This window comes from Mycteria americana, chromosome 1 (assembly GCF_035582795.1).
Source record: "Mycteria americana isolate JAX WOST 10 ecotype Jacksonville Zoo and Gardens chromosome 1, USCA_MyAme_1.0, whole genome shotgun sequence".
In the NCBI taxonomy this organism is placed as follows: domain Eukaryota; kingdom Metazoa; phylum Chordata; class Aves; order Ciconiiformes; family Ciconiidae; genus Mycteria; species Mycteria americana.
Genome location: NC_134365.1, coordinates 192691775 through 192709837, shown reverse-complemented (window position 1 = coordinate 192709837; position 18063 = coordinate 192691775). Strand labels below are relative to the sequence as shown.

Genomic DNA, 18063 nt, shown 5'->3' with positions numbered 1-18063 from the left:
AACAGTTACAGAACAGTTTCCAAACAGGAAAAGGAAGACACTAAACTATTCTGGAAAATTCTTTAAAATGCTCATCTAGCTATTTCATTGACAGAAAAAAGGAAAAGAGATTAGGATAATACTATATTCAGGGTTAGTGCAGTCTGTGAGGTTTCAGGCATACCTAATGGAGTATTAGAACACATTCGCACCATCAATATATTGAAGTCTTCTTTAGTGTTGAAACAAAAACATTTAAAAACTCCACCTGTTCCTAAATATCCAATAATAGACAATTCAAAAATATTCAAAAGCCACCTCTCTCTGGAAACTAAATATCTGCATTGGAAACAGCAAAAGCTTTATCTGCTGTCATTAAATAAACATGACAATAGCACTATTTGAAGTCCAAGTACAGCACTGACAGTTTTACTGCCTTTAACAGAAAGACACTGTCATTAGAAGTGGGATAAGGAAAAATATTTAACAACTGCATTAAAGATACTACAGTACTATAAACCCCCCAACTTCTCCAGGGACCTTTGTGGGCAAGAGATCTGAAGAGATTCTGGCTCCCATCAATTAATGACATGAGCGGCTACTGGGATTTTCTGAAAGAATAGAAGATCTTTCACGTTCAGTGGCAGCTCATGAACCACTGCCAGTGTACTGGAACCAGTGACGAGGAGTTTCGTTTCTCTGATAAATTTTGAAAGAAAATATATGAAAGCAAAAGTCAAAACTAGAACTGATTTCTGAGCCAGCCTGTGTTTCAGAGAAAACAGAAAGAAATTTAATAGCAGAGTGCCAAAACCTCAGGCACCAAGAGGACTTTATCTAACAGGTCCTCATCCTATGTCCTCCTGAAAAAAAAACTAAAACAAAACCAAACCAAGCCAAAACCCCAACACTGCCACACCACCACCACCCCCAAACCCAACCCCAAAGACCCAGGGAAGTGCATGACTGTGTCTCTCAGGCTCAGCCATGCTAGTCCCCACAAAGCCCATCACACAACTCTGACAGAGGGTTCTGCATAAACCCTATGATTTTGGGGCACATTCCAGGTTCTATCTTGTTTTCACTGGTTTTGATGAACAAATGTGTAATTTAAACCAAACTAATCAAGGGTTCACTCACTGGACTCTAAGACTATGAGATGTATGAGCTATACATCACTGTAGATCTGTTCTAGGTTCTTTTGTATTACAAAAGGTCAGGTTCAGTTCCTAAAATGAAGTGCAAGAGCTACTAGTTCAGGAAAGCGGGACAACGCATGGGAAAAAGATTAAAGAGTTTTGAAGAATGGGCTTTATTTCAGGGCTGTTCTAGAGAGGTTCTCTTTTAGCAGCGATTACATAAGGGCATTTCTAGAAGATTCAATATCTTCATTGTAACCTCGGTCTGTAACTCAAGCATCGGTCTTCCTATAAAATAAAAGCCTTTTGAGCAATAATTGCACTCTTTACTCTGTATGCCTCAAGCCCTGCAACCAAGCCTAAGAGCGGTAAGGTCTGGCTTCAAGAGGAAGCTGGGCTAGCTCCCAACAGCCAACATCTTTGACATCCTACTGTTGTATCCGAAACGCCGCTGCCATTGCCGCCAGTCCAGCAACCCTCATGCACGAAGCTCAGAAGCACCAGAGAAACATGAGCACTGCAAGGGAGATGAACCAAGTAACAGCTGCACGCAGTCCTAGACGTGAACAGCACAGGGAGTGCACCGAAAACCACGTGGAGGCAGCGGGGTCTGGCAGCAGTAGCTCAGGCACTAACTGTGTGGGGGGAAGAAGTCTGATGAGTCCTTGAACATTCAAGTGCACTGTCAATCCCACCCAGTGATATAAACTGCCACTGCTTTCATTTTATACATGCCCAGGCTAGCAGAGAACATTTTAGGTGAGGTTCATCACTACAGCAATCTCCATGATGATGATCTATGCAGCACTTTTCAGATGTGGGTCGATAAAAGTCCAGACTTCTTATTTCTCCTTCTGCCACACAACGATGCCAGATGCAGAATTTACAATGCAGGCACCCACCTGATGCTGAACAGGGTCCTCAGGAACAACTCTGGAGTCTGGTGCAAAGAGTCGGGTGGGGGAGAAATGCACAAGGGGGTTCACTCATGGACTTTTTTGACCATCAGCTGGTGGCAATGAATCTGATTTTTGCTACCTTTAATGATTCTCCTTATTAAATCTAAAGAGTCTTATTTGCTCTCCTTCACAATCCTCCCCCGTGAATGTCTCTTGCCTCATCCGTTCTCAGAGTCACTAGTATAGTTTCTTGCCACACACCCCAGCAAGACCCTGGATCCTACAAAATTAAAGTATATATGTTATATAAAACTTTTGATCATGAATAATCTCATTTTGAGCCAACATCTTTAGAGAAGACAGTGCTACTAAAGTGCTGTGCAAACTAAGCTCAGAGGTTAATGATCTCGCAGAGCGCTTCACTAATTCCTTTGTGCTTAGGAGGAACACGGTGGAAAAATCTTGGAATGAAGCTCAGTGCAAAGGTACACTAGGGAAGAAACTCCAAAATTTGAAGTACTGTACATTTACCACCTATCTTCAGCAAAACACATTGCACAAAACAGTACGCCAAGCAAGTGGGCAGATGGACCGAAAGGCAGGAATTTTTTCCACACAAACTTACACAACATCCTAACTCAAACCACGCTTTATAAGATATTTCCCCATTTAATTCATGCTGCCATAAACTAAATGCAAAGGAATATTGCATAATAGGGAAAATGTCAAAGTTTTGGTAGGTTATATGCAGCTATAGAATTGCATGGGTTTGTCAGGGAAAAACTGTTATAACCATGAGTGGTTAGTACTTAGACCTGGGAGAAAGAGACACCACTTTATTTAACACAGTTTTCATTTACATAAAGGGCTTTTTGGGTATTCTGTGGGAAGTGACTAGAAAACAAAGATTCATAGGAGACAATCTCAGGAGAAATGGATTTTTATGACTCAAAAAAAATGATAGCGACATGACAGTTTTACTACTCAGCTGTGAAACAGTTTCCACCCATTTTTCAGTTTTCTGGACAATGAGCAATGCAGTTCAGTGATTTTTCCAGTTACCCGAGCACATATGCCTAGAAGCAGTGCATGCTCTGCTGTTCAGGCACTGGACCAAAATCAGATTCTGACCAGTCTCCACTGCAGAAACTTCGGGCAAGTAAAGAGAGACCAAAAAAATGAACCAGAAGTCACAACCATAGAAAAATATTGTGTTACCTTGAGGTTACTAGCCCAAGGTTCAGAGAGCCGAGCTGCCTCAGGTTTTCAGCAGCTCCACAAAAGCACTGCTCATCATGTATCATATGAGCAGTGCAGTGACTACACCACATTCCAGCGTAAATGCTGTAGGGAAGCTAATTTTATCTGCAAATGCAGGTAAATGCAAGGCTGGAGTTCTCAGTGAGCATCAACCTACAGCTTTGGGAATTATTAAACAACAAGTTTAATTATAAACAACATCATAATTAAAACAATAAAAAAGTTAAATTGTTAAAATATTAAAAATAAAATTAAAACAACAAAATTTAAACCGACAAGTTTAATAAAAATGTTTTATTAAACCACAAGTTTAATTATACCACACTAGGATATTTTTCAAGCAAAGTTTCAAAATTAACTCCCACATTAAGACCTATGCATCAGTCTTCCTTACAGAGGTTTGGGGTAACAAAATGATCATCCCCCCCTCTCACCCACAGACTCCCCCCACCCGCACCCCACCAAATTATTTCCTTCCAGAACAGATGTAGCTTCGGTGCTTCTTGTACTGATCAATTCCCGTTTGCATTCAGGAAGCATAAACACACAACCTTTTGAAGGTAATCGCATTGGATGATTTAATTATTGCAATCCAATTACTTTCACCTCCTTCCCACATTCAAATGTTTCAGTAATGGAAGTTATTAGAAAGATCCTCATTAGATTAAAACACTGGCCTGCTATGCAATAAGTGACTCAGTGGAACCATGCTAAAAATACTGAGCTGCTCCACGATTTGCAAAAAAGCAACCCTCCAGCTCCCCTCTAAATTGTCCATGTAGCAAAGGCGAAGAGCAAGAATCTACCAGGTCACCAGCCCACTTCCAGCTGCCTGGTGGGAATATCTGTCCAGAAGAACACAACACTTTTTTTTTTTTCCCCAAAGCTGCTATGGGCTATCAACTAAGTTAGGGATAATTTTTTAAGTTATGCGTGCTTCACTCTGCATAAAAATGAATTCATTACTCAACAGATAAAAAAAAGTAAGCTTATGCTTTTGAATCTATGAAGTGAAAGCTGGACATACCCATTTTCAATATACCAGCATGATGTTTCTAAGAAATTATATTCATATATAGGTTAATTTACAGGAAAAGATTGATACTTGATCCCAAGCACTAAACTAAGTCCCTAGCTGGAATTTACAACAAGCATATGCTAGTATGCTGGACCAGAAAGAATTTCCTCAGTTTTACTCTTCTTTCCCATTCTGCTCTGAAATGATACCACGGCACCAGTAAGAAAACAGCACAGGACCTGGGAGGAGAGATGAAGGCAGAAGAAAAAAGTTTGCAAGTAATAAAGGGATATGGAGGAAGACGAGAAGCTCCAACAGTCATACCCTTAGGCCTCAATTTCTTTTTCATATAAATGTTTTCCTTGGTTAACTATACAGTGCAGCATCTAGTAAATTATGCCTTTACTGTGGGGGAAGGAACACACATTTCCACATCCATAGGATGATGCTCTCTCTCAGCGTTTTAATTTCTGGATGTAAGTCATCTGCATCATCCATTGCAAAAGACTAAATTAAATCATTAACTACTTCACTGCTTCTTGGGGGATATTTGATGTATTAAACAGAGTATAACCATTCATTGCAGATATTTGAGAATCCTAGTGTAAGGAAAATAGGGTTCTAGCCGCAAAAAGACAAGAGCATGCACAACCTGTAAAAGTGTTATTTTCCAGTGACAGTATACTTACCACACTCAGTCAGAAAGCACCTAACATTTAAGTCATGCAACACAAAGTTGTAGGGCTAAACCTGTGCTTCTTGGATTTTGAGAAGGACATCGATCATATCCCGATGCAAATGAACCCCTTTCCAAGCAAGCAACTGTTAAGTCCTAACATCCACACAGTTCCCATAAAGTCATTACCTCTCAATTTACACATTTATTTCTGTCGCTATATGAACTTTCACTTGAATTAATTGTTTCTCTGGTTTTGTTCTTTGTGCAAAAAAACCCAAAAAAACCAAAACCACCACCACCACCAGAAAAACCAAAACCAAACCCAACCCAACCCTCATACCTCTATGGTATAGGTAAGTTCCTTAGCCAACAAATAGGACAATCAGCTGGTCACATGGAGCTGTAGATGCTGAAGGCCTATTGAAACACCCTCTCTAAGAACAGATAGGTTTTTGTTTTTCAAATATTTGTGAACAATTATGGCACTGTTTTTCCAGAGACAGCAAACGCATCTACTTGGAATGTATTTGTGTGCTCTGCGCCACACCAAGATGCCTCTGGAAATGCTCCCCTTGGTGCATCAAGGACTTTCTGCAGCAGAGTCCCATTTCCAGTTCCTCTAGTTTACCATTGAACTTAAACAATGATTCATGGGTGATAAAATTTTCCCTCAGCTTTTCTGCTCATTGCTATTTTCCTCTCAGGGCAGCCTGACTCAGAGATATTTTCACTGTCCTCGCACAAACCCAACTCCTACCTGCTTTGCTCTGCTAGAGGAGGCAAGAAGCCACTCTGTTGCTCTGACCCAGCAGGACAACTTTGGCTGGGGAGTCACAGTACTCTCTGGGAAGGAAAGCAGCAAGCCCATCAGCTTTAGTGCCAGCAAAAAGGGATGGAGAAAGCAGGGCAAAGCAATGCAAACCCAACCCCGTCCTGAAAGGTTTGGTCTTCAGCTGCAAAGGAACTTCAGCCCTGAAATGCCTTGCCAGGGGTTCTCAGATTTCTTCTTATCACACATACCGAGGAGTGCCTTATGAGGTGCCAGCAAAGCCCAAACCTCTGATTCTGTAATTTAGAGGTGATCTGGCATTTCAAGGGCTTACAGTCACAGTTTGTCACCTCTGCATTCCTGTGGGGGTTGCATGGGGAGATGGAAATCAACACAAGGGAATAGAAACTGTCTTCAAACCTGTATCACAAGACTGAACATCACATCCTAAACTTTAGGTTTATTATTAAAAAATCCGTCTCAAACACGCAGTCCCTCTTCACATCCAGATACTTCTTTCATATAGCCTCATTACAGCTTTCCCATTCTTCAGCATTCAACTTCATACTGTGCTAATTTTATTCTATCATCTTTAAGGTAGTTAACTGCTAATTTCAGTTAACATCCTCTTGCTCTTGTGTTACAAGATTAGAAGTTTCTGTTGCCTCTACTTTCTCCACTGGTTAGTTGCTGTGTATACTCCTATCATTTCTTACATGCTTCCTCTTTAAGGTAATCAATCTTTCCAATCTCTTGGGAAAGCTGTTCTTGTGTCCCGTTCTCCTTACCTGTCTTCCAATCCCTCTAATGAGGCAATATCCTGTCTGAACTGGCATCTTCTGTACTAAACGCAACAATCCAGACACAGACAAACCTGCTGAATTAAAAGAGTATTATCATTCTTTTCTTCATCCATCTTCTCCCCGTACGTAGCCTAGCATTGTTTGCTTATTTGGCAGCAGCTGTGCATGTGTTTTATTCAGACTGGCATGATTTAGAAACTTACAAAATATGGATGAGAGAAAAATGTATATTTATTAATATTAGATTATCTCTGCGATATGCTGCTATCCACTTACTATGTTCTCCTGCAGTTCTTCACATCTTTCCAGACCCAATCAGCTTATCTGCTAATTTGAGGCAGACAACTGGCCCAGACTGCACTGGTAGGGGAGGGAACAGAGGATTCGCCAGCTACAGCTCCTAGGCGCAATCCCAGAACCACGTGTTCCTGGCAGAGAGGTGGAAAGAAAATGATAAAGGAGAGCAACAGGCAGAGGCACTCACAGGCCAGGGCAAATCTTGATGGTATACGTCACACTTTCTCCTTGTGAAGATGGGACAGGAAAGCCATGTCTACTATATAAGCATAGGGACAACACAAGACCAACTCCTTCCTCAGGTATGGAAAAATACATTATTTGAATATGTGAAATGGTGCAATATATTACAGTGCAGCTTTGTAAAGATGTCTAGTGGAATTGTGCATGACAGGAGGCCACTGCTTAGGTGACTGCTACCCATCCACCAAACCAATAAAGCCTGTAGCATCTCCTGTTCATTCATCTAGTCATTGCCTTATAGGTAACTTCTGCTTTGCAATAAGGGACAGCTTCCAGTTCATGGCAAAAGCATCAAAGATCATTAGAAACCCTCTGTTGGCATCTTGTTACTAGCTTATTTCATGGGCTTATTTTTCTCTGGAGGGTTACAAGAAGAGTCCTCTACAATTCCTGTCCAGATGCTGTCTCAGCTTGCATTCTCCAGATCTTTATTGCTGCCATTCATAGGGGAAGTATCAGTCTTATCTTGGAAGAAACAGATTTGAGGTCTTGAGAAAAAAAAAACAGCTCTGAAGCTGATCTGCCTCTTTGTTTTGCAATCCCTCACATTCTTATTCCAAGCTAATACAAAAGGCAACATCCCAAAGTTCAAAAGTAGTAAGTTCTTACTAGGTCATGCTATTAGGCATGGTGATCACAATAAAGGTGTTAATATTTATATATTCACAGAAATCAGGGATTTGAGGCAGAGTACTTCCAAAGCAAGGACTATACGTCATTGTCACTAACTACTGAGCAACTGTACATGTTCACTGGAAAAAGCTGATCAGCTTTCCCCATCCTGAATAAAGACAGGGTTACTTACCAGAGACCTTCCTTTCAGTAAGTTCCTGTACCAGCCTGCCCAAATTCAGACAGGTAAGGATTCTTGAACTGACATAAAAGAACACTGATAGATATGAAGATGACAACAGATTCAAACCATTTTATAACACGTACCACAGAGCTGGCCTACAACGGTAGCACGGTGCATATGCAGGTATGAAGAACACATCATCCACTGTGCTACACCATCAGAGACAGCATATGCTGCGTGTAAGTGCTGTACCACCCATCCCTATCATGGTCAGGATGGTGCCATGCCTGTTACTACTATTAGCAAATCAGGAAATCCTTGTTAAAGTAAAGTAAAGATTTGGACAGTAAAGATGTAGAGAGACTAAGCTATTCTACTAGCAACAAGAGGATGATTTGTATGGTTTCTTTTTAGGAAAGAATAACTTGGTGTTAACCAGGACAACTACACGTCACCGATCTTTGAGTTAAGTAATATTTTCACAGCGGCCTGAGTTAGGTGCAGAGGGGTTGCATGCACATGAACACAGCTTGTTCCATACCACTTCATTCAGAGATGTTGCCTTCCAGCAGAAGACTATTAGTTAGCATAGGTATGGACAGTGTGAAGAAGGTGTCTGAAGTAACAACTTCAGGCTATTTGAGGGCCACTGAAAGCAGAGGATGGCAGCAGACTGAAGCAGACTAGATCTATCACTGACCTTGGCAGAGGACACCAGATTTTAAATGGTAATACAAAGTAGGAGACAGCTAGAGACCATCCATTGGGTAAGTAAATCCTTGTGTTATTAGTTAAAGCATAAAATCAGCTCACAGCATCTGCCAGGGAAAAAGATGAGCTGAGATGGGGTAAAGGCAGTAAATAAAGGAAGGGTCCTTTATGATGCCACTGCCTTGCAGGCTCAGCACCGCCTGAAAAATTAAATCAGGTTTGTAATTCTGGCTCAGCTATTCACAGGCCAGACAGGATTGCTTCTCACATGGAGGGCAGGGAGGGGAGGAACAGCTTTCCTTCCAGACAGTTAAGCTACTACGCAAAAAGGCTGGGACCATATGTCCAGTTACCTCAAGCCATGAGATATGCTTCCCACAAACTAAAAGCCACTCTTTTGGTTTAAAAATCTATGTGTGTTCTGCTGTGTCATGCAGTTCCTCCTCCCACTCTCCTGTTCTGGTATCTGAGACACGCTGAAAACATCCAGGTGGAATGACCTGACAGTCCAGTAAGTCTCTTCCACATGTCGTGTCTAACACAAGTGAATTGTGCCTTCTTATCAAACACACACAGTGAGCTCTGGAGGGATATACGCAATTTGTGAGCAGTTATCAAGAAACGTAAATCATAACACTCCACGTCAGATTAAGCAGTTTACTTAATTCAGAGATGTCCCAACTACTGAGCATCCAGAGGGAGGCAGCACACATGGAGGTCAGTATTTTAATAATTTACTCAGAGGCCAGTGGCAGGTAACAATTTTTATAATCAATTTTTATTCCAGTTGGAGGGGAGGAGGGAGAAGAGATTAGAGAGAGCTGTCCTGTGGACAGGATCTGGCCCCTAGAAGAGATCAGCTGGACCTCTTGCTCTAAATAATGCCAATAAACAGGAATAGCAAGTTTACAGGAAAGACCCAGAACAGTTATGACCTTGAACACTGCAGTGAGCAAATGGACTGTTTTGGAAATACACACAAATTTTCATCATCTGTGCTGCAGAGTATAAATAAATGTAAGCTAACAAAGGCTCTTAGAAATGCCAACGACCAGATCATTTCACAAATGCATCTTTTCCCCCCTGGCACTGCACTTTTAAAATACTTGCTTCATTCACATAAGTCTGAAAGACCAAGGTTTGTCTTTGCTTTTCCCACTGACTTTTTTTTTTTTTTTTGCCAGAGCATTTAATAGTTTTGTTTGATCAAATTTTCGAAAGGAAAATAGTTCTGTAAAAGGAAAAAAAAAAGCTCATGGTGTGGCAGCTACGTGCTAATTAGATGCCACTGAACACTTGGGATCTATATCCTAGCTTTCCCAGTGGTCAACCAGTAACCCCTACTTAAGACACTGAAACCAAAGAAGACAGTCCAGTAGTCTACTTCCAAATCATGCACTTAAAAGCTTAGAGACATTCTTCTGTACTCCCATCACTTCTCCCAGTCATCCCACACTATCTGCTCCTCTGGCACCCTTTATTGTTATGCACGTTTCAACCACGCTATTTCTCTCCCCAGAGTTTTGGCTCCAGCACTCTGGTTCAGCAAGGGCTGACAGTGATTTACAAGACCTGCTAGACTTGGCCTTTTAAAAATACTCATGCTATTGGCAAGAACATAAGCTTCAGATGTGTATGTGTGTGTGGGAAAGGTGCATCCACATCCCAGTCCTCCTGTTTTCAGAAACACCCACTAACCAGCAGGTACCAGACTACCAAGGTCACCTCTCCTTGGCAGTAACAAGTCTTCAGCATTTGTGCACCCTCAAGCAACTTGCAGAGGTAGCCCACATACCTGCTCAAGCAGCTGTTGTCCCCTTCCTCACCAAGTCAAACATGGCTTTGAAGCGATGAGGCAAAGGCAAATATTGCCACTCCTTCCACCTCACTGCAAAGGAAAGAATCTCTTCCCATTTGATTTCCATTTCTCTACTGCTTGCAGCATCCCAGCCCACTCCCCGTTACCTGAGAGGCATCACACATTCACTGTCTCTCAATTTCTCAAAACAATTGAATGCATTTTATTAATATTTAAACAGGTTAAAAAAAATCCATTAATAAACTGGGAATTACTATGGGCTGCTGGTGGGAAAGGAGCTGCTGGAACACAGAAGGATACAGTGGGTATTTCAGGTTTTCAGAAGGCAACATCTTGCAGATAAAAACTGCTAAATACACCAAACACCTTTCACATCACCAACGCACAAGGTGTTTTTTATCAAATTTCTGGTGCCAGTGTTTTTCCCGATCCAAGCTGCCCCATTTGACTTTCCTATCAGATGACTGCTGGATATTGGTATTTAACAACAGTCAGCATTAGCAAGGATGTGTGGCTGCTCCAAGAGTTCATGCAGGAAGGAGGCAGCTGTCCTTTTTTGAATTTCAAATTGATAAGATGGGAGCACCAAAAGAATGAATAAACAGGAAGGTGAGGAAAGGAGAGAGTGAGTTGAGAGGAGTTGTGTTAGAGATAAAACATGAACGGGAAGAATAAGCAGTAGGGAACAGGTTATAGAGTACGAATGATGCAAAGCCTGCAGTAAGGACAGAAGTGAGCCGCTGATTCAGTAACCCCTAGACAAGAAAACTGAAACAGCACAATATTTTGGTAATAATCTATCCAAATTGAGGCAACAGGCTAAAGACAAACCCTTCAAACCCCAAGACTCTCCCCGCATCCCAGTTACTGGGGTATCAAGAAGTCTGTGCATGAGGTCAGCCCAACCCCAGAAGGAAGGGAGAAGTCCAGCTTCACACTTTGCATTTATGAAGCACTGAGGTGGTGACAGATGTGGTAATGAAAACCCTTCCAGCTGCACTCAACAACTAAGTATTTCTCTGCATGTAACCTCCAAATATCTAACATGGGAAGTATTTCCTACATTAAGGCTTCTCCAGATAGCGCACTTGCACTTACCTCGATACCTCACAGATAGGATGTTCTTGCTCTGCTACTTGGGACACTAAATCCATTAGGCTGTATCAGTTTCCTGTTAACAGGATGGTTTTTTGGCATTTAAGGCAAACAAAGGATCATGATCTATCACTGTGAAATAAGCATAGGGGAAAATAAACAATAGTTTGAAAAAGGAAGTCATGACCAACGCAGACTATCTGAATTCAATTTCAAGTGATCTTTTCCCAACTGCATACTGCAAAATTTGTATTTGAAATAAAACGTTTTCACTGTACATTTTTTCAGGGAGAGAAAAAGCTTCACGTCAATGGGCTTCCTCTGCAGTGCTCATGGAAAATTTAAGTCTCAGCACTGGCTCTTAGCAAGTTCCTCCTCTTGTTCCCTCCCCAACTTCAGTCAGGTTACTACTGAGTCTCAAGAATAGAACATTTTTTTTGTTCAAAGCTTAGCTTTTGAATAAGTAAACACACACCACGGAATCAAACTCAGTCCTGCTCACAGAATATTTACAAAGTATTAATATTAGTCAAAACTAAAAACCAGATGTTTAAGATGCTTCCAAATCAATCCTGGAGATGTAGAGAAAGCAGTGCCATGACCCAGCTCCACAAGAGAACTTAAGGACAGGGATACCAAGCACTAGCAGGTCTAAGGTAGGTGCCCGAGTCTGGGAGCATTGCTTCCACTAAAGAGGTAGGTACTCAAAAATGGGAATCTCATTAAACACAGCAGTTCAAGCCAACCAACACAAAAAGCCAAAAAGATGTGTGAAATCTCACATCCTCCCCAGACCCAGACAAACTCCTGCGATCCTAATTTGGACTGCCTAAGCACCTGGATCCCAAATGCTCACCTCATGACACCCAGTTTTACTCCATAACAGCTTAGCTGTAAGAGCAGAGCACTCAACTAGGAGGACAAGGCAGGCTATAAGATCTCCTGAGCGTGCAGAGATTGACACCACCCTCCCCAGAATCAAATCGCAAACATGAGTCGGGGCAGGGGTTGGGTAATTAAATGAACAGTTGATGCTAGGTCACCTGGTGGGATGGACATTAGCCTGGCCATTTTCTCCTCAGGAGACTCAGAAGTCACCTGTACCTGCTAAGTTCTTACAACAGCAACTAACCACTATACAAACTTACCAAAGATGCAGCAGTTAGCTCCAACAGCAGTTAAAAACATAACATTGAGACTGGATACACACCAACTGAACAAGAATTAAACTTCTCTGCAAGGCATTTCCTCCCTCTACAAAGAAACTTTCAATTTCTACTTACAGCGTCAGCAATTGACTTTTTTCCCCCACAACTGCCTTTTTTTTCAGATAATACATAAACATAATACATTGCCAAATGGCAACACCGGTGTCAATCTGATCTGTGATTTCAGGAAACAATTTCAGTTTAGTTACATAGGAGGAAGGGGAGCCAAGTTAGACATCTTGTTCTGTTTATTTTCATGTTACTTCTGCATAATTGATAGCTATTCATAATTTAAGTTTATTTGACTCCAAATCTGCTCCTCTCTCTCTTAGTACGTGGTTAAAATTGTTGTTTTCATAAGATTTGATGCAATGGAGGCCAAGTAGAATTTCTATTTGGGTCCAGAGTGAGAAAGTGCAATCTTGTGGTACAGCAAAAGCAGCAGATTTTATAGAAAAATACTATAAAGGCTGTTGTAAAACCTTTATATCCTGGGTATTCAAGGTACACATGATTCTAAGGAAATCTTGTTGCTTTCTTGATCCTCTGATCTTGGACCTTAAAAAGGCAATAATAATCTTGTAACGACTTAGGGCTGGGCTAAAATAATCCAACACAATTTCCTTAGTATCAGAGGACCCAAACCAGAGGATAATTTCAGACCAACCATCCTGAGAACAGTTAAAGTGATATTAAAAACTAAACAAGAAACTTTTCGTAGAAAAGGAGTAAACACAAAAGGCTCCTACAACAAGACACTCCATGCAAGAAACCCAAACTATAATATATAAGTTCCCTCACAATCCAGGAGGGAACAATAACATACCGTGAAAGGGGAGGAAAGCCCAACAGTCCTTGCCACTGGAAAGCCTGGCTCCAAGACACAAAACCCAGCTTAGCAACTTGGGCCAAGCTCAGGAGCAGGAGAACGCAACTGCCACGGGGCATCGCCGTGCCAAAGAGTGCCAGAACAATGATGCTACATGCAACATGTATTTTCTGACTCCACCACTGCCCCATCCCAATTACTGTGGCAGTGACAGCTAAGGGACACCTATCATCCTTCTGCCTACTGCTGCAGCAGTAGTTCACTTCTCCAGTAATGCAAATATCAGCTGCATTACTGAAGCACTCGTCTGATCCTGCTCACAATGAGGTCAGCAGCAAAACTCTCAAATGACACTGGAGCAGGATGAAACCAACCGTGATAATTTTATTGTTTGTTTATATATTGAAGCAAAAGCAAATTACTTCTTCTTCCTAACAGGAGACACATCAGTGTCCCCACATCAGTGGGTAAAGAAAGGGGGGAGGAAAAAAAAAAAAAAAAAAAAAAAAAAGACTGAAATAAATATCATGTGAATCCTCAACCAGATACCCAAATGGAAACAGCTTATAGAAAAATAAGCTATGTAAGACTACGAAAGAGATACTTTCTCTCCACAAGCCTTTGCCCCGTATGTAACTTCTGTTACATTATCAGTGGCAGGTAAACTGGATGAGGCAGAAAGACCTACGCAATAGTTACAGAACAAGCATCTCTACCTGTACAGTGCTTTCTATTGCAAACATGCTTTGAAGATTTAACTTAATTATTGTACCTGAAGTTTCCTATGCTTTTCTCAGGTAGAGAAGCTCACAAGCTACTGAAGTAGCACGCTTCCTCTTCTTGGTTCCTTTGTGGCATCACCACTTTTACTAGGAAATGAAAGTTTCTTATCTTCTGTCTACCTTGAAGTTTTAATACAACCTACGTATCCTGTTAGAGTTTTCTATGGTCATTTGGCAGCAACACCAAAGATCTTATTGAAGCCTTGGTTACATGAAAAGATGTATGGGTGGAAAACAATGCTTGGAGTAAGGTCTGTGGCAACTGTATGCCCAAATTATTTCAAGTATTTTAGGGATTGAAAGGAGCAGAAATGTCATTTTTATGACTGAAGGTCTTTTCAAAGATGAAAAGCTTAGGTAAAGCCTCCCTGCAGAGGGTTGCTGGACTTCCTTGATCTTCTCCAAGCTTTGCTCTGCATTTGGATCACCCCGATGAATTCTCTCTTCAGCACGTAACACCTACCTGTATGTATGTTTCAAAGGGATAGACGATTAGTGGCTTGTATTTCAAAACTGGGCATTACTACAGTTTAGCACTGTTCTATGACTTCAAAAATACAGGACCAAAGTTTTCACTTGGCCTGAAACAGTGGAGGGACTGTCACACTTATCAGAAGTGAAGCCTGGGCTCTTCTACTGGCAGCACATGGAGCAGCTCCAGTGCAGCTGCAATGACACCAAGCCCACTGGAAGGATGCCACCATAGGATGCTGTAAGCTGGGAATGAGCTGGCGTGTAAAGAAGCATTCATGTCCCATCTCCCAGACCTACAGGACATGATGAAGCAATGCTCTGCTCAAACCAGTCAAAGATACTTCCCTGCATGTCAGAAGCAAAGGCTCATGGAGACAAATTATCTTGATGGCTGCTGAGGAATGGGAGGAGATGTACTCACACAGGTTACAGGTGCAATGCTCAGGCCTCCAGTGGTGCAGCAAGTGAACACAGGGGTCTGACCAGAGGACTTGGCCACAGAGGCCATGAGTGTCACCCTCAGTGCTCCAGCTGGGTTCCAGCCCTGGCTGCGGCCCCACGGGTCACTGGCCGATGTCACACATAGGAATTTGGCAGTGCGTGCACTTCTGCTCAGCGTTGTGGCCCTGGGAGACCTGCCCTCCCCCAGACATCTGGTCGAAGTTAGTCTTAAGAATCTCAAACTATTTTTGGTCTCAAATTCAGGCTTTTTAAAGTTATTGTTACAGATCTCAAACCAGCAGAAATGTTTACAGGCAGACCAGTTTTAAGGGATGTGTCTTGTTTAAACCAGTGGCTTGCTTTGGTTTTGTTTTGTTGTAAAAATCACAGAACCAATTTCCCATAGGCAATCTGACTCCCCACCAGCAGGGACAACCACATGATCTCAGTGCCCCTGAGATGCGAAATACACCTAGATTAATAAATGACACAGGCCTAGGGCCAGTCTCTGGCAGTGAGGCCACCTGGCATAGAAACCAGCAGCTGCATCTAAGCTGTGTAGTGGGAACAGTTCGTGGTCCAAGCTGACTCCCAAACCCTGTCTGGGGATTGTTTGACACTGTGCAAATTGGCTCATGGCAAGAACAGTGCCTAGTACCAACAACCATACAATACAGCCAGCCAGATCCCTATGCCTGAAAACATACCTTGGCACTATTTAATTTATTAGAAATACAGTCATTATAGCCACTGGCCCTGGGTTCAGCTGCCCGTTTCTCCCAGCTGGTTCATGCAGTCATTGAAAAGAGGAAACAACATTGATCCCACTGAAGTCTGCCCTGCATACACTACCCTGTGCGACATTGGGCTTGTTTAGAAGAATTGGAAAGTTGGAATACGAAGGGGTTTGCTGTCTCTGCTCACAAGGGCCCTTCTTTCTTGTTACCTTGTACACCACAAGAATATCTCAAGGGGGTCCATATTTTCCTCGCTTTCCCTCCTTCATTTTTGTTAGCCTGAGGTCAGTGTAAAGGCATTGGCCAGCAACTGAATAAACAGCAATTTCTGGCTTAAACAGAGTCATCACACACAGCCATAAAGGGAAATCAAACTAAAAAGAAAAAGAAAACCATTGCCAGGATAATGTTTCAGAGAAACACAAGGGCTGGCTTGCAAATTAGGAGCCTGCCTGCAAACACGGGCAGTATCATTTATTTCTGGAAGAATGCCATTGAGTCTGAGGTGTCAATACATGCACACACACCGCTTTTTGAAAACACCGTTTGCACTTTTTAATCCACATGCAAAACACTGGAACACAGACCACTAAACAATTACCCATGTCATTTGCTTTTCCCACATCCAGAATTTTTGTCAAAATGGTTATTTATCTACTTCTCCCACATCACTTTGTATACAAAACACTTTCCTACATAAATAGTCCTCATTTTGTGATTAAGACCTGAATAACAATTACACTTGTTTCTAAAAAAAAGTTGCCTCTTTAAACATGTAAAAATGTCTGTTCATGTCAAAAACTGCACATGAACACAAGCTCAGGTTCAGAACAAGTCAAAGACCATGGGAGACACTGACCAAGGCAGACCAAGCCATTTGTTAAATTCATCCAAGCTTCCTGCTGGTGACCTCAACATTTGCAGTCCTTGGGCCATTCATTCAGATGTGTTCACACCTCATAAAAAGCAGACAATGATGTTCATTCTGGATTCCCAAAAAGGAGCTTTTAAGTAATCAGGTTTTTAGAAGGATGAATATAAGCTGTGACCAAAAGGATGCTATGGATGAAACTACTCCGGGATGGAGACTTCTTGGCTTGGTTTCCTGTTAATGAAAACTTATTAAGGAAATCATCACAATCCTCACCAAACTTACCTCTTATCTGCCAAAGAACCTACTGGGGAGGAGGGAAAGGAGGAGTAAAAGCATCCTAAATCACAGAAGAGCTTTCAGAATTCAGATAAAGTTCATGCATTTTCAGGCACTACAGCATGCAAATTGTTTTTAAACAATCAGTACATTCATAACTCCCTTTCCCTACTGCTTTCTCTGGTATCTAATATGGCTTAGTCACAGTATTTGAGGAAAAGTTAACCGCTGGAAACCTAAGGACCATGATCACCAGCATTTATAGAATTTCTTGTTTAACAAAAAAATCCTACCTTTGCTTTTAATCTTCCACTCCAAACTCCACACTTTGCGACTGAATTAGTGGTACAAGCTACTGTGGGATTTCCTACCTTCCCACTGATCACGTGCTCCCCCACCATACAAGCAACCATAAAGAGCGTACAAAGGGGAAGATGAGACGCCAAACAACAGAGGTCCCAAATGTCCCCCAGAGCAACGTCCACAGCTGTGCAGCCTGCAGAAATCCTGCCTGCAGCGGGGCTGGCAGCACGTCCCTGCTACAGCCCATCACACCCAGCAGGCTTCCTCATCTGCTGGTGCATTGCAGCTCAGGCTGCTGCAGGACTTCAAGCACCACAGCAAGCTCTCCAAAACTGTATGTGCTTTTGCTTTTTGGCTACAAATAAACCTAACAACAACAGGAATCAGAGTGTGAACCTGAAGGTTCAGTAAGTGTTTGTACAAGACTGAACTGATGTCCCTGCTGAAGTCCAGCAGGATCATTTACTAGCTGATATTTTGAAAGCATGATGATGGATTCATCTATTCCCACTCATTTACTGGCAGTTGCAGAAGTCAGCGAGAAGAGATTTGTTTATGAAGTCTGATTCATTTCCTGAAGGGAAGAGAGTGCACTCTTCTTCGGAAATGTATTAGTGCCTATATATTGTGTA

At 41.9% G+C, this 18063-nt stretch overlaps 1 protein-coding gene across 2 annotated transcripts in view; it reads right to left on the bottom strand.

The window, feature by feature from the left end:
• The window catches only part of WDFY2 (WD repeat and FYVE domain containing 2), a 67973-nt gene that overhangs the window by 38934 nt on the left and 10976 nt on the right, over positions 1 to 18063 (bottom strand). The window contains exon 2 of one of the 2 annotated variants that reach the window (XM_075489977.1): positions 11511 to 11639. The exons of the other annotated variant lie outside the window; for it this stretch is intronic. Coding sequence (XP_075346092.1) covers positions 11511 to 11566 — 56 coding nt within the window. The 5' untranslated portion in view covers positions 11567 to 11639. The remainder of the gene's footprint in view (positions 1 to 11510; positions 11640 to 18063) is intronic. 2 annotated transcript variants of the gene reach the window in all.